The sequence below is a fragment of the Hyperoodon ampullatus genome (assembly GCF_949752795.1).
Source record: "Hyperoodon ampullatus genome assembly, chromosome: 3".
Taxonomy (NCBI): domain Eukaryota; kingdom Metazoa; phylum Chordata; class Mammalia; order Artiodactyla; family Ziphiidae; genus Hyperoodon; species Hyperoodon ampullatus.
In genome coordinates, this window is record NC_136916.1 from 66,119,807 (window position 1) to 66,142,841 (window position 23,035).

At 43.2% G+C, this 23,035-nt stretch overlaps 1 protein-coding gene across 2 annotated transcripts in view; it reads left to right on the top strand.

Annotated features, from left to right (window-relative positions):
- Positions 1-18,253, top strand: part of SCAPER (S-phase cyclin A associated protein in the ER) — a gene marked incomplete at both ends in the record, with an annotated part of 359,493 nt that extends 341,240 nt beyond the window's left edge. For both annotated transcript variants that reach the window (XM_079700316.1, XM_079700317.1), the window contains 3 exons: positions 11,898-12,089; positions 16,500-16,551; positions 18,150-18,253. In XM_079700316.1, coding sequence (XP_079556442.1) covers positions 11,898-12,089; positions 16,500-16,551; positions 18,150-18,253 — 348 coding nt within the window. The remainder of the gene's footprint in view (positions 1-11,897; positions 12,090-16,499; positions 16,552-18,149) is intronic.
- Positions 18,254-23,035: the final 4,782 nt, after the last annotated feature.

Below are 23,035 nucleotides of genomic sequence, written 5' to 3' on the forward strand. Positions count from 1 at the left end.
TAAAAGGTAACTCTTCTCACAAAATAGACAACATGAAAGAAGTAAAAAGAAGCTCTAACATGGAACAGAAGGCTGGAGGTGACTTATTCTTGGGGAAATGCCCTGTATCATGAGCTTTCTGTCCATATGAGCATTCATCACTCATTCTTTCTCTCATTTATCAGCTTTTGCTAAATGCCCACCCCATCTCAAACCAAGTGCTGTGACATAAAGAAATGAATACAACCCAGATCTTGTCCTTGTGGAACCCACAGCCTAGGAGCAGTGCTGAGACTCATTCCTTCCTTCCACAAACATTTAACGAGTGCCTGCAATGGTCCAGGCACTGTTCTAGACACCCAGGAGACAGAGAGAAACAAAACCGACTAAGTCCCTGCTCTCAAGTTGCTGACATTCTAGGAGAAAAGGGAGAGACAGACAGTAAACAAACCTGGATCGGTGCTAGAGCTTCCTCTTAGAAGTATTTCACAGTGGAGCTGGTACTTGAGCTGATATCTGACAGTGGAATAGATACTTACCAGGTAGCAAGGTAGGAAAGACATTCTAGGCACAGGAAAGACCATGAGCAAAGATACTGAGATGTAAAATAGCCTGGGAAGGTTTAGGGAACTGCAAAGTGTTCATTCTGGCTGGAGCTTAAGAGGTAGTGGAAGGAATAAGATCTAAGAGTGAAGAAGCAGGCCAGGCCCAGGTCATGAAGAGACCTATGTGTGGGAGCTGAGAATTGGGGATTTATCCTCTAGGAGATGATGAGGAGAGCAGCAGGATGATATGTTCAGCCTGCGTCTGAAAGTCACTCCAGTATATGGAGGGCATCAGGACTTCCACACTGGAGCCCCAGGACTGGGACCTGATGCCCCTGGTTCTGAAGCATCATTCTCGCCTGCAGGAGCAGAGTGGCGTTTGAGGGGGAGGCCTGCCCAGAAGCCTCCTTTGCACCCTTCTGCTAGTGGTACTCAGCACACAGCCTGTCACTCATAGGAAGCAGGGAACACAGCTCAGGGGCCTTCTCACCCAGTTTCCCTGGAGGGACACTGCAGGACAGCCACTCACCCTTTACTACATGAAGAAAGCCCTCATTTCTGTAGGATCACCTGGTTTCCAAAGCCTCTGAGAGGCCAAGCCCCCAACTACTGGCTTTAGCCTCTCCTCGTGCCCCTGGCTGCTTTCCTCCCTCCTTCCCTTCTTCACCCTCTTTCCTTCCTCCTTGACCCTCTGCTGGCACTAGACAGCAGTGAATCCCTGGGACCACCAGCAAGAAAGCTAGTGCTTAAAGGGCCTGCCTCCCACACAGTCTGCTAAGATCTCTGCATTGAATCTCAGCCTAGAAATCTATCTTATGGCAGAAGCAAGCTTGGGAGGAGAGGAATTTGTTTGCAGTGCTAGCCGAGGGAATCTTTGTGTTTTTCTGCTCTGAATTTGATTTGATTATGTATGTGGACAGACTCTTAAAAGTTTTCTTATGTGGTATTTAAATAGAGCCACTTCAACACCCTCCCTACTCTACCCCCAAGGCATGAGATTAGAGAAACAAGGTGTGTGTGTGTGTTTGGGGCATGCCATTTCTTTATATGATTCATAGAGGTCACTGGCCTCAAGGCCCCTCCTGTCATATTGTTCCTCTCCTGGGCCTGGGCTTCACGTGTGATGAGACTTGTCAAGAGCAATGTGGATAGAGAGGCTTGTGCACTGGCCTGGCCACTGCGGCTGCTACCTCTTCACTTCAGCATTGTAGCAGGACCAGTTTTGCGGGAAGGAATGCAACAACTACTTTGTTTCTGCTCTGCTAGAAAAATATTCTTTGTTCCAATGATTTACAGACTCTTTTGGCTGTCTCTTATAATGAATTTAGATGTCTAGACGCCTGTTTTTGCCCCTTTGTTGAGGACACCTTGTCTCTGACAAGAAATGGAAAAAAGCAAAACAGGAATTCCTCAGCATAAAGAATTTGCCTTGGTGAGATTTAACTATTTGTATACATTTCTGTCTGACCCGTATTCCACTCACCCTACCACCCTGGCCGACGGAGGTGGTTTGGCCTTAGGCTTGACTGACCAGCTCACAAGTGTTGCTGAAAGACGCTGCCCCTGCCCCACCTAGCCCTACTCTCCACACCTTTGTGCCAAGAGGCTGTTGGATTGGACAGGGTGCTGGCTGAGGTACTCAGTCAGCCGTTCTTGTAGGTCCAAAGTCAGTGTCTCTGAGGACCTTGAAGGCCCTGGGAAGAGTAGACCCAGGGCTCTGGTGCGGAAGGTATAGGCCCCTGGAGTCAGGTTTGGAAACCAAAGCTCAATCCTCATTCATTCATTCCCCAGATGGTTATTGAGCACCTATAATTTGTCGGGCACTGTGCTTGGCACTATGCCAGATGCTGGGGACACAGCAGTGAATTAAAGGGACATAACCCCTGTTCTCATGGAGCTTATAGTCTTAAGAGTGTTGAAAACTGGAGATTCACATCTGCCTGTCTTTGCCTAAACAACTGCTCGTGCATCTGGAGCCAGGCAGGCCATATGTGTGGTTCTGTCTTCTGGTCCATGGCAGACATGGGGTTGGAGTCCCAGTGACATAAGTAGCTAGAAGCTTGCCAGAGGGCATTCTGAGAAAAAAAAAAAAAAAAACCTAATAAAAATAAAACAGGGGCTTCCCTGGTGGCGCAGTGGTTGAGAGTCCGCCTGCCGATGCAGGGGACACGGGTTCGTGCCCCAGTCTGGGAAGATCCCACGTGCCGCGGAGCGGCTGGGCCCGTGAGCCATGGCCGTTGAGCCTGCGTGTCTGGAGCCTGTGCTCCGCAATGGGGAGAGGCCACAACAGTGAGAGGCCCGTGTACCGAAAAAAATAAAATAAAAAATAAAATAAAACAAAATGCAAAACTTTCTCCTAAACAAGGGGGAAATTCAGGATCACTCTTAGATCTTAGCAAAATCAGCAGGATTCACAGAGTATAAGTAGGTAAGACAGAACATGACCATTTTCTGTTTTGTTTCCTTGAATTAGGTGAGTTCTAGAGAGAGAGAGATTTTACTATAGTATACCATGTTTGTGTCTGAGGTGCTTGGAGGGATGAATGGATGGATAGATGGATTTGGAGAGGGGCAAGAAACTGGCACAGAACCTTTTTCTAGTTTATTTCTATTATTTAGTGTCATGGTTTTGGTATGGTCAGGGAATGAGCTATTCCCATATAAGTGAATTTGGCAGAAGACCAAACTTACCTTTAAAACATGATGTTTATTTAACATTAACTCCATTCTCTAGTAGGTCTGTGTCAATGGACTTGAGGATACACGGAGGGGGAAGGGTAAGCTGGGATAAAGTGAGAGAGTGGCATGGACATATATACACCACCAAACTAGTAAAATAGATAGCTAGTGGGAAGCAGCCTCACAGCACAGGGAGATCAGCTCGGTGCTTTGTGACCACCTAGAGGGGTGGGATAGGGAGGGTGGGAGGGAGGGAGATGCAAGAGGGAAGGGATGTGGGGACATATGTATATGTATAACTGATTCACTTTGTTATAAAGCAGAAACTAACACACCACTGTAAAGCAATTATACTCCAATAAAGGTGTTAAAAAAAACAAACATTAACTATTTGTGTTCATTTTTTAAATATTACAGTCTTCTTAAACTTAAATTATACTTAATATATATTTTTTGATGCCTTAAGAAATGAATACCTACTATAGTATCAGGTAAAGGAGGATTATCATGTATGTGAATTAAATTTTTAAAGTGTAGAGTACTAAGAAAAGGTAATGGGTTATAATATGATATTTTACTACAGTACATTAATGCACTCAAGACCAACCATTTATATACTAAATGGTTCCAGGCAACTTTCTGAATTCTTATTTCTTCTTGAAATAATTTTAATTCCCACCCGTCACTTATTCGTGTCAGCTGATGCTTCTTCCTGTTGTCGGTTTACCTACCACCCGTCACTTATTCGTGTCAGCTGATGCTTCTTCCTGTTGTCAGTCTACCTATCTCCAGCAGTCTCCTAATTTGCTGATTCCAATCCACTTTGTTAGACTTGCTTCTGAAATGTGAATTGGTAGACTGAGTTGGAGCTTGCAGAACTTTGCTGTGAATAATTGACATCAGTTTTGTGGAAAGACTGGGCACTCTATGAGGGCAAGGTGTGTCTGACTCATTCACTACCCCACTCCCTGAGCCTAACACAGCACTTGGCCAGAGTAGATGCTCAGTAGATTTTTGATGAACGAACTGATTTGTCTGCTCAGTGGTCTGCCTGCTTACTTCCTGGTTCTTGGCTGCATTCCAGGTGGTCACAGTTGGAGGAAGGGGGCCTTCTGGGTGAGGAGAATCGGGCTGTTTTCCATTTACATAACATGATAGAGTCTCCATAGGCCTTCCTAGCCACTCTCCTTGGGATCTTTGAAGTGAATACAGCAGTTGTCATTTCACAGATGTGAAATCTGCAAACTCTCCCCAGGCCGACTGCATTTCTAGACCAGACTTAGAACTACTCAGTAGCCTACCTCCACTTTCCTTTTTTTCTTCTTTAAATTTAACTGTTGGGAAAAACTATTCAGGTCATACCAAGGATTAACATTATAAATATATTATAGATGATAGCAGTTGTTTCAAAAATGTAAGACCAGGGCTTCCCTGGTGGCGCAGTGGTTGAGAGTCCACCTGCCGATGCAGGGGACACGGGTTCGTGCCCCGGTCCGGGAGGATCCCACATGCCGCAGAGCGGCTGGGCCCGTGAGCCGTGGCCGCTGAGCCTGCGCGTCCAGAGCCTGTGCTCCGCAGCGGGAGAGGCCACAACAGTGAGAGGCCCGAATAACGCAAAAAAAAAAAAAAAAAAATGTAAGACCAGATTTGCAGGCACTCAAAACCCAGAAGGCAGCTGACTACATAACCATCACAAGAGGGTCCTCATTTTGGAGTCGCATGTTCCAACAGTTCACTCCTGAGAATCTAGCCCCATTGCCAACCGTTCCTCTCTTTCAAGTTCTTAGGTCTGATCATTTGAGACAAGCCCTTAGCACAGCACAGCCAATAGCGGAGAACTGGTTATTTGATACCTAGCCAAACAGAATATAGGGTTTTGAAGAAAGGCCTTTTGTGTTGGTTTAATCTGTATATGTCAATTGGTTTAGCGTGTTTAGAATGACAGTATGTCATCCTCATCTTCATCTGGGCTGGCAAAGTTGTGCGAGAAGCTGGCAGGCAGCCAGTCATTGGAATGAGCTCAGGTGACAGAGAGCCCCTCTGCGTAGTAAGGGGCAGCCTCATGAGTGTCTGATAGCACTGGACAGGCCTGAGTGGTGAGAGAAAAGCCAGCAGTCAGTTATAAGAGTTTTCCAGGCCCAGCTCCATAAGTGACTGGCTGGCGGACCTGCGACAAGTCTCTCAAACTTTCTGAGCGTTAGATCTCTTCTTATAAGAGTATAGTCATCCCTGTCTGCCCACCTCACAGGGTATTTAGAGACTCAGACAATGTAGGGAAAGGGGCTTTATAGACTATTGAGTAATGTCTCCTCCAGTGACAAGCTTTCTGCTGTGTTGGGTATTGCTGAGGTTCTGGCAATGTGATATCCTAGAAGATTTTGGATTCTTTCACATCAAGTGAGAGACCAGTGTCACCCACCACCCACAAAGGAGGAGGATTTTTTCCAGACCTCTCTTTATAACCAGGCCAGGGAGCCCTGAGTTTGTGCCTAGGATGCTGAGGATCTCAAGCCCAACTTCCTTCTAGGATAGGAGACAGAGTATCACAAAATCCATTCTTTAGGGATGTCTTAGTTCGGGCTGCAATAACAAAGTTCCATAGACTGGGTAGCTTATAAACAATAGAAATTTGTTTCTCACAGTTCTGGAAGCTGGAAGTCCAAGGTCAGGGTGCCAGCCTGTTCAGGTTCTGAGGAGGGCCCTCTTCCAGGTTACAGACTACCAACGTCTCATCGTATCCTCACATGACAGAAAGAGGACTAGAGAGCCCTATGCGGTCTCTTTTATAAGGGTATTAATCCCATTCATGAGGGCTCCACCCTCATGATCTAATCACCTCCCAGAGGCCTCCACCTCCTGATGCCATCACATGAGGGTTAGGATTTCAACATAAGAATTGGTGTGTGTGTGAGTGCAGATGGGGGCGGGGGGGATGCAAACATTCAGTCTATGACAAGGGACTAGCTGTGCAGACCTAAGGCAACATGATGTGCAGACCATTGAGGCCCCTGAGCCAGAAAACGGCATCTATACCTCATGAGAAGAGATTGTGGTATGATTCTCCCCCAAGGTAAGGCACAGAAGAATTTGTTAACTAGGGACCCTCTGTCACTTTGATTCATTCATTCCAGTAACTTTGATGTGCCTAGCCCTGCAACAGAGCAATGGAGGACAGAAGAGTAAAAGATACAGTTCCTGCCCTTCTGGAACTAGGAATTAAGCTACACACACTTAAATGTGTAATAGCTGCTGCCTTGTCTTTGGGTTGAAAAGGAGAGGCATTCTCAGGCTGTGCTATCTGGGAAGGCTTCCTGGGCTTAAGGATTTCCTCAAGTGCTTGGAGGGAAGCTCCTCCTGGGTCTGAATCAGGAGGCCACAACACCAGCCTATTAGCTTTGGCCCTTCCTGCTCTGTCTTCAGATTGACAAGTCTAGCACAACATTCTCAAAACACACACACACACACACACACACACACACACAGAGTAAGCTAAGACTGTTTCTCTGTACCGCTACCTGCATTTCTTGGATCGTGCTTATGCTAGGATTTTCTTTTCACAGCCTTCAGAATGCACTTCCTACCCCACCACCACAAGATCCTAGCTGCATCCCCAGCACTGTTTGCATAGCTGTCTCCTGTGCAGACAGGGCCAGGGAGAGGCCGCCGCAATGGCTTCCCAGGTGGCATGAAGCTTGCTGATGAGTCCCAGCCAGAGTAGGGCCTGCTGCTGCCAGATGCCCTGTTCTAATGAGCAGCCCTTATGGAGAGATGGGGGTGGGATGATGGAAAGCATTCATTAGGCCTAACGCTGGGAGGGGACTTCTGGTCCTGCAAGTGTAGGGAAGCCAGATCCGGCAGGAGAAGACTCAGAGCAGTAGAGCTGGTGAGCTAACCAAACACTCATAACTAACATTGTTTTTTATTAATGCATTGTGGTCACGGACACTGTCTCATTTGATCCTCATGTAAACCCTGAAGGCTGCCATCTACCTTTATTTTATTGAAAGAACACTGAGGCTCAAACCTGTTAACTGACCAGAGCCAGGCCTAGAGCCCAGGGCTACCTAACACCAAGCACCCTTGAGCCTGCAGATTCACGGCTTATGCCCACTGAGAGACAACTGACCCAGTCACTTCTAAAATCCACCTGGTTAGTGAGGGTAGCCTGCTAATGAAACTTTATTCTGGCCAGGGGTGATGAGGAATCAGACCTGAGCTATGGATTGAATTGTATCCCCCCAAAATTCATATGCTAACCCCCAATGTGACTGTACTTGGAGATAGGGCTTTTAAGAGTTAATTAAGGTTAAATGAGGTCATGAGGGTGGGGTCCTAATGTGATAGGATTGGTGGCCTTATAAGAAGAGGAAGAGAGAGATCTCTCTTTCCATGGGCACTCACTAAGAAAAGGCCACATGAGGACACACTGAGGTGTCAAGTCTGCAAACCAGGAAGAGAGCGCTCACCAGAACCCAACCATGCTGCACCCTGATCTCAAACTTCCAGGCTCCTGAACTGTGCGAAAATAAATTTCTGTCATTTAAGACACCTAGTCTATAGTATTTTGTAATGGCAGCCTGAGCAGACAAAGACAGGCTGGTTATTGAACCTAGGCGTTTCTTCTCTCCACCTAAAATTCCTCCACCTACAATTCTCGGTGCTCAGATCTGATCTAGCCTTGAAGGTCCAGCCCACCTTCTCAGTGCAGCCTTCCTCACCTAAGGAAGGAGGTGAGGGGTCCCCTAGTACCTTATCCTTCTCTCTTTGATGACCCAGGCTCCTTTGTATCATTGTCTACTGTGGACATACTTCATCTCCCTGAGAGCTAAAACTTGATTCCTGTCCATGTCCCTGACAGCACTTGGCACACAGGAGGCACTCAGCAAACGTCCGCTGAATTTAGAGCTCTCTTCTGACTCTCTCATTCAGTGCACCCAGATTATGCTTCACTTGGTAGGAAGTGCAAAGATTGGATCCAGAAGGCTTAGTGGGTAGTCAGGGATCAACAGGTGAAAGAATCAACGTGTCCACTTGTCTACTCCAGATTCCTTTTTTTTTTTTTTTTTCCCAGATGCCTTTTTAATGACAGCATTCAGATCTTCTTGACCCTCTTTCCACAGGCTATAGCACACGTTGGCAGCATGCAACTTTCCTTTTTCTAAAGCCCCTTCTTCCCAGAATTGTTGATAGTTCCAAAAAGAAAAGGAAGTGAGGGTCTCTCTCCCACTTCCTCTCTTACCCTCTCCCTACTCCGTCCCCCAACCCCTTGCCAATGATACCAAAGAAAAAGGTGGTGAGTGCCAGGGCATTTGGGTAAAAGGTATCTTTCTTCAGTGACTGAGGAATTAGGCCCACTGGCCTTTGCTTAGAAGACCAAAGGAGAATTCTCTCCAGAGAATGATTGATAGAGACTGAATCCAAGAAGGCCTCGAAGTGCTAAGAACATAAGAGAGATCTTATGTTCTAATACAGTCAAGTAGTTTCTGTGACTTGTCTTAAATTCAAAATGCAGGAATCTAATTTTCAGTGAGAAAGAGTATATTAAAGACCCAGAACCCTTGGTCGTGTTCTCTTTCTTTATTTGGGTGCTGGCGACACAGGTAAGTTCACTTCGTGAAAAATCAAGCTATTAACTTAATGGGTGTGTGTGTTATACTTCAATGAAAAGTATACTTTTTAAAAAATTAAAGCCCAAAGCAACTGAGCTATTTGCTTAGGTCACACAACTAGTTGGTGACTAGAGTGAAGGCAGGAACTCAGATCTCCTAGTTCTTCTTAAGTTAGTACCTATTTTAGAATCACACCTAAGAGCAAGAGGCAAGTTCAGTTTCAGTCTCTTTTGATCTGAATGTTGCTAGAAATTCCCTTGGTTTCCTTGGAGCCCTACTCTGCATCTGAAAATGGACATCATGTTTGAGAGGAGGTTTCTCATTACTCCTGAGGCCACACCAGCTCCCTATCTACTGTCTCTGATGACTGTGGCCACCAAAGAAATCTACAGGCAGGTCACATCCTTCCCTTGGTGCAGTACTCTGGAAAGGGACTCTGTGAAATGCTTCTTTATATTTGTGTTAGCCTGTGTGTCCTAAAAGGAAGGGCAGGTGGCCTGGCCAGGTTCAGAGTAGTACCACCTTAGGCCTTATTGGCAACCCTTTGTCTGGACAAAGGTGACAGACCAGCAGTTATTGATTTAGTTGCAGCTCCATGAGGAAGGCATATAGAGAGACATATTTACATCATATTGTATGTCTGAGATTTCTCTTATGTACATTTCTTTCATTCAGCAAGAACTTCATGTCCCGTGATGACACTCTATTGACTTTCTACTGATTTTGGAAAGCTTAAGTAGTCCAAGGTGACATTTGACCTACCCCCCCTAAGGCCTGGGAGTGAGTGGATGAAATAAAACGGAATCATGCCTTTATCCCCTAATCTGTCAAAAGCCCCTCAGGAAACTCTCTCCTGGTACCCAAGGCCCTGAGCATTGAGGTCAGGCTGTTTGCATCCCAGCCTTGCTTCCCTGCCCCTACAGGAAGTGCTTATTAGCCTAATTCAGATGACTATTTAGCTGTGCTCATGACATCAAACTGCCATTGCTCTGTGCCAAGAGCCCACCTGAATCATCCAGGAGTAGTCTCACCAACTGAGTCTCAGTGCTACAGGTTGGCCACTTCCCGCGTCTCCTAATCCTGTCTCCCCACAATGTCTGAAGTGTGATTTGAGGGACAGTGACAACTACATGTCCTACTCTGGCTCACAGCCAAGCGAAGGGGTGTGGCTCTCACGGACTGGACCCCTTACCTATAATCTGGTTGAGTCCTGTCATAGTTAGTCCTGTGGGTAGAACTCCTTACCCCAAGGTAACCAAACTGCCTGTATCCATTTGTGTCTTCTGCAGTCTGAGGACTTAAAGGTAGTGGCCTCTGGCAGGTCATCTCACTACACTGCTGGTGACCTCTGTAAACTCACTTTTTCAACAGGCAGCTGATAGCCAGCCCTGTTCCCAGAAGGGACTGACCCCCAAGGGGCTCTGCCTCACCCCAGCAAGAGTCAGGAGTCCAGGTGGAATAAGTTATGGTTAAGCTCTCATGTTCTGGGCTAATTTACCAGGAACCAGGAGTTGTCATCTTTGAGTTAACATTGTGCCTGTGCTAGCCAGACTGTCCAGTTTAATGTCTTTTCAATCAGTGAGTCTTCCAATAATAGCATTTTAACAGTGAAGTTCCAAAGAAAAAACTTGTTCTTAATTTTTGTCCAAAGGGAGAAAAGAGACTTCTAATAATGGTATCATTATAAATTCTAAAGTGATGATCATTTGGCTGTGCTACAAAATTTGTAGCTAATAATTAAAATAAAGATTTAAGCAAATGCTTTATCAATAAAGTGGATGATAGGGCATATTTTTCTCAGCCAGTGTCAGAAATGGCAGCATATAGCCATGTGCTGAATTGTCACACTGCAAGTCTTTAAAATTCCTGCTGGATTTGAAGGTATTAACAAGTCCCTATCAACATTCTCCAAAGGTTTTTGATGTCATTTTAGCTATTGAACTAAAATATGTGAACTATTACTTTGTTGATTTTCTTCTTAAACCAAACTGCATTATCATCTGAGAGTGTATTCTTAAAGTATTGTTAAAAGTACTTTGAAAACTTGTAAATCCCTGTAATTTATGTTTCTCCTGCCTCTGCTGTTTCATTCTGTCCTTCTGGTTTTAATTTGAATGCAGTCCTGTCTGGGTGTGTACCTGTAAAACTGTGTTTTTCCAAGTACAATTTACGGTCTTGACCTTAGATTTTACAGTGTTCCTAACCTTCCGTGAGCTTCCTCCTATACCAAGAAGTGGGCTTTGGGTCACCCAGCTCTTTTATATTAGAACAGTCTAATCAAGGTTACTTGAAACAGATCTGATTTTGACATTTCTTAGTTTATCATGTAGGCCTAGGGAGTGAGTTAGAAGGGCTTCCCTGCAAGCCCATTAATTGCATTGCCCCATTTCTTAAAATGTACACAGTTGTAAACCTAGACTGCTTCAAGACAACAGTCTCATTTATCTAAACAATTCTCCTTTTAGACTCAGTGGCACTGATGGAAACATAGATAAGCTGTATGGATCGGAGGAAGGAACTTTTGGAGCCTGTGTTTGCTGAAACTGTTCCCGTTCCCTTTACAATCCCCTTTTCTTTCCAAGGGTTTGTCTGCATACAGAATAGATCTATCTGTGTTCAGTATATTCCGTGAGCTAGGTTAGTGGGCAGGACTATAGGAAAGGGTATCTTTCTTGTGAGTGAACTCTTTGCAGGTTTTAAGGAATATGGCTGTTTTGCTTTAAGGGGAAGAGTGAAGGGTGGGGCACTCTGTTAAAGCAGTGTGTATCCCAAACCCATTTCACAGGCACCCTCTCTCCATGATAAGTGCATGATTCCTCATGGATTATAAGAACTTAAATGGGTGCAGAACTTTTGGAATCTTTTCCTTAAGTTAGGAAATGAGATTTCTTTCTTTTCTGCTCTTTTCAAATGTCACTTAAGTTAAGCTCTGGTAAGGAGTTTAGGAGTCTTTTTCTTTCCTCCTTACACTTATTCAGCAGGTTCTCCATGGTTCTTACTGGCACTACTGGCTGGGGAAGGGGGACACAGGGCAGGCAGGCCGGGGCTTTTTGGCAGCTGACCTGGGGTTCCTCCTCTGTTTCAGGTCATCGTGCAGTCCGGCCGCCACCCCACGGTGCTGCAGAAGCTTTGCCAGTTGCCCTTCCAGTATTTCAGTGACCCACGGCTGATCAAAGTGCTGTTCCCTTCACTTATCGCTGCTTGTTACAACAATCTTCAGAACAAGATCATTCTGGAGCAGGAGATGAGCTGTGTTCTACTGGCCACGTTCATTCAGGTACCTTCTGTGTTATGCCTAATTCTCTGGCTCTGTGTGTAAGCTAATGCAGTTGAAAAGTAAAAGCGAACCAGCTGTTTATTCTTGCCATCCACTCTACCTTTTAAAAATTTCACATATTTCTGTGCTTGAAATTAATTTCTAAAATATCATGATAGTAAAACTGGGGTTTGGGTGTTGTATAATTTCTACTTGGAGGATTTCAAGAAAAGGGTATTTTTCCAGTTAATGAAATGGTAAGCCTGCACTAAGGAAATGTTTTTTAAAAGACTTCTTTAAGGCTTTAACTGTTAATTCATCTTGCTTTTTGTCTATTTATAGGGAAAAGATAATGATTGCTGAAGAAAGATCAATTAAAATGTCAGTTTATTTGTAAATTTTTAAATAAATATTTTAAATAAATTTTTAAATAAATAAATAAATACACACACAGCCTTGTGTGTATAATAAAAATCTGTTATGTTGCTTTTTCTTAAATCTAAAACTTTTAAGTATGGCCTTATATTTTTCTGATCCAGTTAAATTCTGTAGGACTGGAATCAGAATTAGTACTGTAGCAAAGCAAAGCAGTATTTCCACATCTAAATTAACCCAGTCTTGACAATAGAAAATCAAGTTGGCTATTCTTTAACATTTGCTAATAGCTAATCCTGTGATTTTTTTTTCTGCCATTGTATATCATTATTTGCTGAAAATCTTCCATTTTCCTTCAAATGTTCCACCCTAAAACCAATCTGTTTTTGTTCCATGATGCACATGTGATTAATAGACAGTGTTTTCTGTTCATAATAATGAAACAGAAAGCAGAGCTCTGTATTGTTATTGTTCCTTATTCTGGCTAATATACGAATATCACTTTTGAAAGGGTGTAACTGTGCCCAGCTGGCTGGGATGGCTAAAGAGTCCCCCAAGCCTTCTTCACCTTAGATGGCAACTAGTAGTTTACATTTCTTAAACTATCCTCTATTAGATGATCAGTTAATAAACATACTAGATCAATTGTTTAGAAATGTTTTATTTTCAGCTTAATTGTTCTGTTTGAGTCTGGATTCCAATTTCTGAAAATTTTTTCAAAGATATTCAGATCTATAAGTAGGGTACAGATTTTTCAAAGAACATCTTGTGATTAATAATTAAAATCTTAATGAATTTTTCTATAAACATCACAATTAACATTTAGGATTCTTCAGATATTCTTATAGCCTTAGGATTAAATTTAAACAGAAAATATCTTATAGAGAATTTTAAGACTGTGATCTTAAAATTCATTCTTTCTTTCACTCAACAGGTAATTTTTTAGTGCCCTTGGTGTGCTGGGCACTGCTCTAGGCACTGGAAATACAGCAGCAAATAACACAGATACAAATTCCTTCCTTTAAAGATCTTTCATTAGAATGGGGGGAGTCAAACAAAAAAACAAATAAATAAGTAAAATAAATAGCATGTCAGATGGTATTAAGTGCTATGGAGAAAAGTAATGCAAGAAAGGGGGACAGGGACTGCCAGGGAGGTGATATGCAGTTTTTCATGGCATGAGCAGAGAGGCCTCAACCAGGACAGTGATTGTTGAACCAAGAGAGTGAATGTTGAGCAAAGACAATTTTGCATCTGTACCAACTCAGTCCCTTACATTTTCAACTGCTTGGAAAACAATTTATAAAACTATAAATGGTATCAGAATCTAAAGTAAGGATCATATATATTATTTTCATCTGGTGTTGATCTCGGAGTACTTCTAATTCAAACTCTTCTCCATTACAGTTAACACACAATTAAATGTAATTTAATGTAAATGTAACACATTTAACATACATTTTTATTTTAGCACACAGATTTTATAAATACTACAGAAATTTCTTATAATGCGTATTTGGGATAGCACTTTAGATTGCTGGAGTTAAATCAAGTTTCGTTTTTTTCTATAAATAATTGTGCTCAAGGGAATGAAAATACATTGGATTTTAGTTTATAAAATGGTTCTTCAAGGTCCCCTGTGTTAGATGATTAATAGTTACTAGAAAATTATATTAAAAATAAGAGCTAGTAGTTTGTCCTAGGTTCCTGAAACTTTACATATTATAGATGACATTTTTCATGTTCCATCTAAGAGTAAAATTACTAGACTTTAAGATTTAGCTGCAGAATGGATGGACCTAAAGAGTATTATGCTACATGAAATAAGTCAGACAGAGAAAGGCAATTTTACCATATGGTTTCACTTATATGTGGAATATAAAAAACAAGCAAACATAACAAAACAGAAACAGAGTCATAGATACAGAGAACAAACTGGTGGTTGGGAAAGAGGCATGGGGAGGTGGGAGGTGGGCAAAATAGGTGAAGGGAATTAAGAGGTACAGACTTGCAACTATATTTATTTATTTATTTATGGCTGTGTTGGGTCTTCGTTTCTGTGCGAGGGCTTTCTCTAGTTGTGGAAAGTGGGGGCCACTCCTCATCGCGGTGCACCGGCCTCTCACTATCGCAGCCTCTCCGTTGCGGAGCACAGGCCCCAGACGCGCAGGCTCAGTAATTGTGGCTCACGGGCCAGCCGCTCCGCGGCATGCGGGATCCTCCCAGACCAGGGCCCGAACCCGTGTGTCCTGCATTGGCAGGCGGACTCTCAACCCACTGCGCCACCAGGGAAGCCCCCAGACTTGCAACTATAAAATAAATGTCATGGGAATGTAATGTACAGCATAGGAAATATAGTCAATAATATAATAACTTTGTATGATAACAGATGTTAACGAGACATATCATGGTGACCATTTCGGAATGTAAATGAATACAGAATCACTATGATGCACACCTGAAGCTAATATGATACTGTATGTCAATTATACTTCAATTTAAAAAAAGATATAGCTGCAGAATACATAAGGGCTTTTATAGTTGTGCTTTTTAAAATGTTAAAAATCTGTCAATATTTTAAGACAGTATTTGGCTAAAGAATTCAGTTTGTTAGATATAAAACAAAGTTGTACTTTACACAGGAGGCAACAAACTGGCCCCTGGTGATATTTAGCAAGATTTGAGTCATCATTATTTGATTTAAACATATGAGAACCTGAATTACATAATGTCAGTTTCTTCAGCTTTTATATTTGGGCTCCAAACTATTCATGCAAAAACAGTTGCCTCGGAGTGTGGAGAAAAGGGAACCCTCTTACACTGTTGGTGGGAATGTAAATTGATACAGCCACTATGGAGAACAGTATGGAGGTTCCTTAAAAAACTAAAAATAGAACTACCATATGACCCAGCAGTCCCACTACTGGGCATATACTCTGAGAAAACCATAATTCAAAAAGAGTCATGTACCACAATGTTCATTGCAGCACTATTTACAATAGCCAGGACATGGAAGCAACCTAAGTGTCCATCGACAGATGAATGGATAAAGAAGATGTGGCACATATATACAATGGAATATTACTCAGCCATAAAAAGAAACGAAAATGAGTTATTTGTAGTAAGGTGGATGGACCTAGAGTCTGTCATACAGAGTGAAGTAAGTCAGAAAGAGAAAAACAAATATCGTATGCTAACACATATATATGGAATCTAAAAAAAAAATGGTTGTGATGAGCCTAGGGGCATGACAGGAATAAAGATGGAGACATAGAGAATGGACTTGAGGACACAGGGAGGGGGAAGGGTAAGCTGGGATGAAGTGAGAGAGTGGCATGGACATATATACACTACCAAATGTAAAATCGATAGCTAGTGGGAAACAACTGCATAGCACAGGGAGATCAGCTTGGTGCTTTGTGACCACCTAGAGCAGGGGGATAGGGAGGGTGGGAGGGAGGTGCAAGAGGGAGGGGATATGGGGATATATGTATACGTATAGCTGATTCACTTTGTTATACAGCAGAAATTAACACAACACTGTAAAGCAATCATACTCCAATAAAGATGTTAAAAAAGGGCTTCCCTGGTGGCGCAGTGGTTGAGAGTCCGCCTGCCGATGCAGGGGACACGGGTTCATGCCCCGGTCTGAGAAGATCCCACATGCCTCGGAGCGGCTGGGCCCATGAGCCATGGCCACTGGAATACAGGCCCGGGCTTCCCTGGTGGCACAGTGGTTGAGAATCCGCCTGCCAATGCAGGGGATACGGGTTCGTTCGTGCCCCGGTCCAGGAAGATCCCACATGCCGCGGAGCAGCTGGGCCCGTGAGCCATGGCCGCTGAGCCTGCGCGTCCGGAGCCTGTGCTCCGCAACTGGAGAGGCCACAACAGTGAGAGGCCCGCGTACCACAAAAATAAATAAATAAATAAATAAAATAAATGTTAAAAAAAAAAATAGTTGCCTCAGAATTCAGAAGCATTTTTAAAGCCACGCTCAGCAAAATTCTCTGTTCGTAGCATTGGTATTAAAATTAACACTTTTCTCGTTTCACACAGGATTTTGCACAGACTCCAGGTCAGGCAGATACCCAGTCTTATCAGCCCAAAGGTACGTCTCTATTGAAATTAAATGTCATGTGTTTGTTAGCTGGACATTTCTCATTCAACCCTCTGAAACTGTTAGAGAAATCAATTTATTACATCACCTAAAATATTTGAGATTCGGATACCAAATATATTTCAGGGAATAAAGAAATTGATTTTGTCATCAAGCATGAGTACATCAGAATATACAGTTTATAGTGGGCAGGTGTTGAAAAGTACGTAAAAGAGAATATAACTAAAACTATAACAATATCATGAAAAAATGTCATGTTTTATTGGTTCAGACACTCAGAGAAGTAAACAGAAAGCTATGCCCCTTTTTAGAAATTCAAGTCAACATCATAGTTGGTACCATTTGTCTAAGCCTGTGTTAGTGTGCAAGTTCACTTCTGCCCTGACTCAGTGACAGCATTTTTTTTTAAGCTGTTGGAGGCTAGAGAGAAATCAGCATAATTTGTTACTATACCTTATAAAACAATGTTTTAAATTTTGAATTTATGAAAATGCCTAGAAAAATCTTCTAATGTATTTATTTTTAATTGTACAGCAATTTTTTTGCCAGTAAGAAGTATAGACATTCTTTTTTCTTCCTCTTTCTCCTGACATAAGGATGAGTCACAATTTGCTGCCTATCTGGCAGGCGAAGTCCCAGGGGCTGACTCTGTCTGCTTGGTTTCAACCTTCTTTCCTTTTCCAAGGGACCATCTTCTCTGACTTTCATGCTTTCCCCAGTGTGGATTTACTATGGGTTAATCCACAAAACAACAAATAGGGAACTGTTCTCTGCTCTGCTTAGAAAAAGTCATCACTCTACTGGTGACAGCTCATAATATGCTTACTTGATTTTAAAAAAATGATGATGCCACACTAAGTTGCCAGTTTGCACCTTGGACATCTGTTCCCCTTTTGCTTAGATTAAATACCCCAGAAATGTTTCAAGATGTTTCAAGATGTTGAGTTCATTGCCCAGGTGAACCTCTAAGTTCTAAGTGTAAAGCAGCTCCTGGCAGCACCACATTCTTATTGCTGAGGAAAAATTCTGTTTTTCAAATACTCGCTGCTAGATGACTGGCTGGCCAGGAGATCGTTTGTTTCAAGAGCCAGTAAAGCTCCTGACAGTTCCCTCTGCTTTGTTAGGTGACTGAGTGCCAGATTGGAGCATTTTTAAAGTTATGTTTAAACTAAAATCATGTTTTAGATTAAATAGACTATTTTAGAAAATAAATGTAAAGTTTACATACAGATTTAGCCTTTCAAGGCTAACTTAAGGATGGAATACATGACTGTCACTTTATTTTGTTTACCATACTTATTTACTTATTTTCTTACTCCAGAGTCCAAAAACAATGTTTTTCATAATGTTTTACATAGGGGTTAATGTCTAAATAGGTTAGAAGCATGAAATAGATTGTGATTAAAATATATATTATATATTTTATACTATAGATAGATATAGATCAGTTACCTTTACTTAAATTTGCATCATGATTTATTTGAAGAGTATGTCTCCATTTTGTACTCAGATATCAAAATAATTTTCATTTCTTACATTTTGAAGAATTTAACTCTTTTTAATTTTACTCTTTTTTTTTTCTCTCTCAGGAAAATGCCTTGGTTCCCAAGACTATCTTGAGCTGGCTAACAGATTTCCTCAGCAGGCCTGGGAAGAAGCTCGACAGTTTTTCTTAAAAAAAGAGAAAAAATAAATGTTTTGGTTGGTTGTATATTTGAGTACCCTCATTAATATTTTAAATTGATCAAACATTCTAACTGTTCCTTAAGAAGTTCATTTTCACATGTTTATACTCTGTAGATATGGTATATACTTTGCACTATTTATAAAGACTGTAGATACTTTAATGTTCTTTCTAATTCTGCAAGTTGAGTTTATTTCATTTATGCACAATATTTTGGAGTTTGGTAACTTACATCCTATGATAATATATACTTTGCATTTGTAATGTGGGTAAAATTAGACATAAAATTAGCAAGTCTGTTTTGTTCTTGTAATAAAATAACTTATTCTGTTTGCAATGATGACTTTTCTTGTTAAAGCAATACAAATTTGAAAGAAAAACGTTAATTCCAACTCCGGAAGTATCTTAATTAAAGACTTACTAAAAGTCAACCTGCTCTAGATTTCCCTTTTATAGGTTTGAGTAAAAGATGTTTATAACAGTTTTACATTCTAATTACATAATATGTTTTGGGGGCTATTTGAAATGAATTTAAAGCATTATATTCGTTGGTCTGCTTAAACTTTCCTAGCGGCCAATACTGAGAGTCTCCTATAGAAATAGCATCGCTGAACTGAAATTCTCCAGAATAAAAATTACGGATCCAAAAAGATCAACCATAGTGAATCACCCTAAAATATTTTCTCAAATAACTGCAATGAAAACCGAAGTGAAAATAAAACAGACGGTCACAAGGGCTCTGAATTGAAGTTTTCAACTCCTGTGCACGGCTCACAGCTGAACGGGAGGATTGTCTGCCAGGAGATGTTGACCTTTTCATATCTTGTTCTCATCGTTTCTCCACCTTAAGCCAACGGTCAGTGCTAAGCCGGTCACTGAGTGACATTGGTAATAATTTCTGTCAGATAAGGATCAAACATTACCAAGAAGAAAGATCTGCTCGGGGGGGAAAAATGGTTTTAATACGTATCAGATTCAAGACTGGGGGCGGAGGGGACTGGAAAATACAGAAGTTTCATCGGATTGTTGAAAGCAAACTTAGCTACCTAATGTTCAGGACACTTCTTTTTGGAGCCCCACATGGCTGCCGAGTTTTGTATATGCTGTTTTTACTCCTTTGCAAATAGAAAATAAAGAGATCCAATTTCAAACGAAAAAAAAAGAGAAAAAGCGAACGCATCCCAGTGCGCTCTGTACTTCCGCCGCCCGGGACCCGGCGTCTTCCGCGCGCTCGGGCTGCGGGGCCGAAGCCCGGCTGGTCTCGGGGCGGGGAGGGCGGCTCCGAGGCCAGTGGGATCGACTCTCGGGAAGTCCCTGCCGCCTCGGCGGAGCCCGCTCCCAGGGCTCGGCGGCGACTCGGCCCGGGGCGCCGGACCCAGGAGCCCGGACCCTCGCCGCGGCGCGCTCCGAAACACCTCGAGCCGCGGCCGGGCTGAGCGCCGCGCCCCCGGGAGGCCGAGGGGCTGGGCCCTGGAGCCCGCGCCCTCCTCCAGGACGGCGGCCCGGGCTTCTCTGCTGCCCGAGGGCCGGGGAGCCAGGTGTCGGCGGCCGGCTCCTTGCGCGACCCGCCGTCGCCCGGGGCGCCCCAACCAGGGGAGGAGTTCCCAAATCCCGCTTGCCCCTCGGGTCTTGGGGCGTGGTCACAGAATCCTTGTAGCTGAAAGGAATAATCAAATATTTATCAGATTTCCTGCAAGACGCTTCACAGTAGAATATACTTCTTATCTGGTCGGAAATTTGCCAAAAAGCCATAAATAATTGAGACAGCTGTGATTAACCTTCCAGAAACCATACCAGAATTCGCAATTAAACATTTAATTGAATGGTCTCATTTGGGCCCCTCGTCCGGGAGGGGAGAGGGTTTGATTGAGACAAACCCCGGCTCCACCCGGCTGGGGAGCCTGCGAGGATCGGGCCGGCGGCTCCTCTGTGACTCCCGACCCGCGCGGTTTCTGCAGGTCTCAAGTTCCCTCCTTTATTGTGCGCTCCGCAGGGCTAGAGTGATTTAAGCTCTAACTCCCCTGGGTTTTACTACTTCTAAACTCTCCCGGGGTGGGGAGAGAACCGCGCGCAGGTGAGCGCAGGCACATCTTGTTCCAATTTGCGGAGACAAGTGCCACCAACTAGCTTTCTCCTGGGGCGGGGGCCACGTCCCGGGTCTCCCGAGGCTCAGGGGCCACAGGTGGACCCGCTGGGCCGAAGCGAAAACCCTCTGCTGGGTCCAGCCTGTAAACCTGAGGATGCGACTGGGCCCAGTCGCAGCAAAAGTAACAATTTCGCCCGGGCTTTAGAGCCCAGAATTTGAGCCAAATAGGTAAAAGCCGCCCGAGGTCCGGGGGCAGCGACATTTGAACGCCCAACGCCGCTGCCCAACCGAATTTCTCGCTCTAGGCGGCAGCTCGCTTTCCCGGAGCTCTACAGGTCTCGTCACACCGGACACCCAGCAGGATGCCGCTCTGCCGAGTTCCGGAGCCTCTCCCTCCCTACAGGCAATTGGAGGCGCTGTGACCCTCGAACCCTGAATCTAGGTCCGGACCTCGCCTCCTCTACCATCTTTCCTTCCTTCCCCAGGAAGAAAAGCACGTGGGCCATTTTTTCCAGAGCTCCTTGACAAGCTTTCTGAATTCTTGGGTCTCAATAATCTGGGAAGGGATTACTCCTCACCATCCCTCTTCTTCCACGTCCCTCTCCCTGCTCCCACGCCCCGAACGAACACTGGGGTCTCCTGCCTTCCACACTGAAACCACCGCCTTGAATATCCTGTTTCCCACTGAGGAATCGCTCAGCCTTCCTGAACTCCTGCCCCTCCGCTCACCCCCTGACCCACTCTCTCACGAGCCCTTGACCTTATGGACCAGGCGGTGCCCCGATCCAAAAGATGGCCTCGCCTAGCACTCCAGCCTTTCTGGCATGATTTCTGCTGGGCGCCAAACTTGCTTTATAAATTGAACCACTCCCCTTACACCACTCCACATCTGGATCCCAATGGAGTATTTCTCTGTGCCCTTTTTTTCTCCCATTACTGCTCTCAGCCTAGCTCCATTTATCTGCATCTTCCATGCACAGTCTCCATCAACAAGGTGCTAGTCTGTAATTGGTCACACAATCCTCGTTATTGCACTGAATCCCAGTATCCTGAAGAAAGTTTACCTTTACATCAATCAGACCCATATTTAAAAGCCTCTAATCTTCCCTACATCAGCTTAATAAACTCTCTGAATTTCCTGCTTTTATCACAAGTCCATTGGGAACCCCTCTGCAAATCGTTTATTATTCATTCATTGTTTCCCCTCTCCAGCATGCTGCTAGTCAACTAATTCTCTTGCTCTCTTTGGTGAATACTTGTACGGGAAAAGACAGCTAACTAAATGTGTGGCAATTTATGCCCTCCCCCAGACAGCAGCGGCAGAATCTCACATTTTTTAGAGAACAATCTTAGACAACGTCTCATTTAAACCCAGTATTTGCAGCTCTGACAAAACTAAGCTTTAAGCTATTTCATATTCAAAACTGAAAGGCCGATTTCTGTTCCACAACCCATTAAAAATTAAAGTTCGTTGGGAATACTGCCACAGGGACTCTGAATTTCCCAGAATTGTGCAGCCTTTCAATATGTATTAAATTTTGTGGTGTAATAGCCATAAACTTTTCCATCTCTGGGAATCCCTTTCTGCCTCAATTACATAGAGCTATCCAAATTATTAGATAAATCCACTGAGAAAATCTTATTCTAAGATGAATCTAGTTAAATAATTTACTCCCATTTCCCATCTATGGCCTCTTTGATTGAACTGACTTTTTTTACTACACAGCTGGGTATCTCACTTTAAAAGTTCAGTAAGCATAAAATACAACACTTGTAATTGTTACAGGTAGTTTAATTTACAAGGAAATCCCTACTGTATTACAGAAGATGTTTAAAGATGACCTGGGAACCAGTAAAACAGATATTTATTAATGTAACTAACCAACCATAGATCTGACACCTCACCAGGGACCACTGTAATAAGGCTTCAGAGTCAAACCCTTTCCTTGGAAACCCACAAGGAAAACGATGCGCCCCTTTGGGTGGCTAGCAACAAACTACAGGAGAACAGCTTGTGATGTTTTATACAGCAATACACATAGATACAGGTATCCTAATACACAGTAACCACCGTGATCTGGATAATTTCCCAATATTCAAAAACAGACACACTCATATAAATATCAAAAAGAGGAATTAGATTTTTGATCTATGGATGGCAAGGGAAGAGGTGACTGTAATTAGATAGGCAGATGTTTCCATTTGTAGCATTAAAATACTGCAGTGTGTTCAAAGCAAAAATTCAGAGCTAATTAACAACAATCATTAATGAAATTTTTTTAATTCAAGAACCTGTTATTTCCTTTTTTAAAATGACAAAACCCAATATTCTGGATAAATCAAAAGTTTTCTTGGAAGTTTAGCCCCCTAATCCAATGGCCAGCCAGAAGGTAAAGGGAAATATCTATAGTTCTGTTTGGGAGGGAATGATCTAAGTTAAGGGAATGAACCCTCAAAGAATCTAACCCTGATTATTAAAACACTTTCTGGGCACTTGAGAGTAAAGCTGGTCCTCATTAATCCTACATATCTCTTCCCTTATCTCTAAGTCTGCAGCACCATTTCCTAAATTCTGAAGAAGGGGAAGATTCTCTTTAATTTTTGTGCTAGCATCACCTTGACTTTCAGGAAGTAAAATATAAATGTGGCCCGATCTTCCCACCTCCTCAGTTGCCAGCCAGTCTTCCAGCCTCCCATCTCTAATG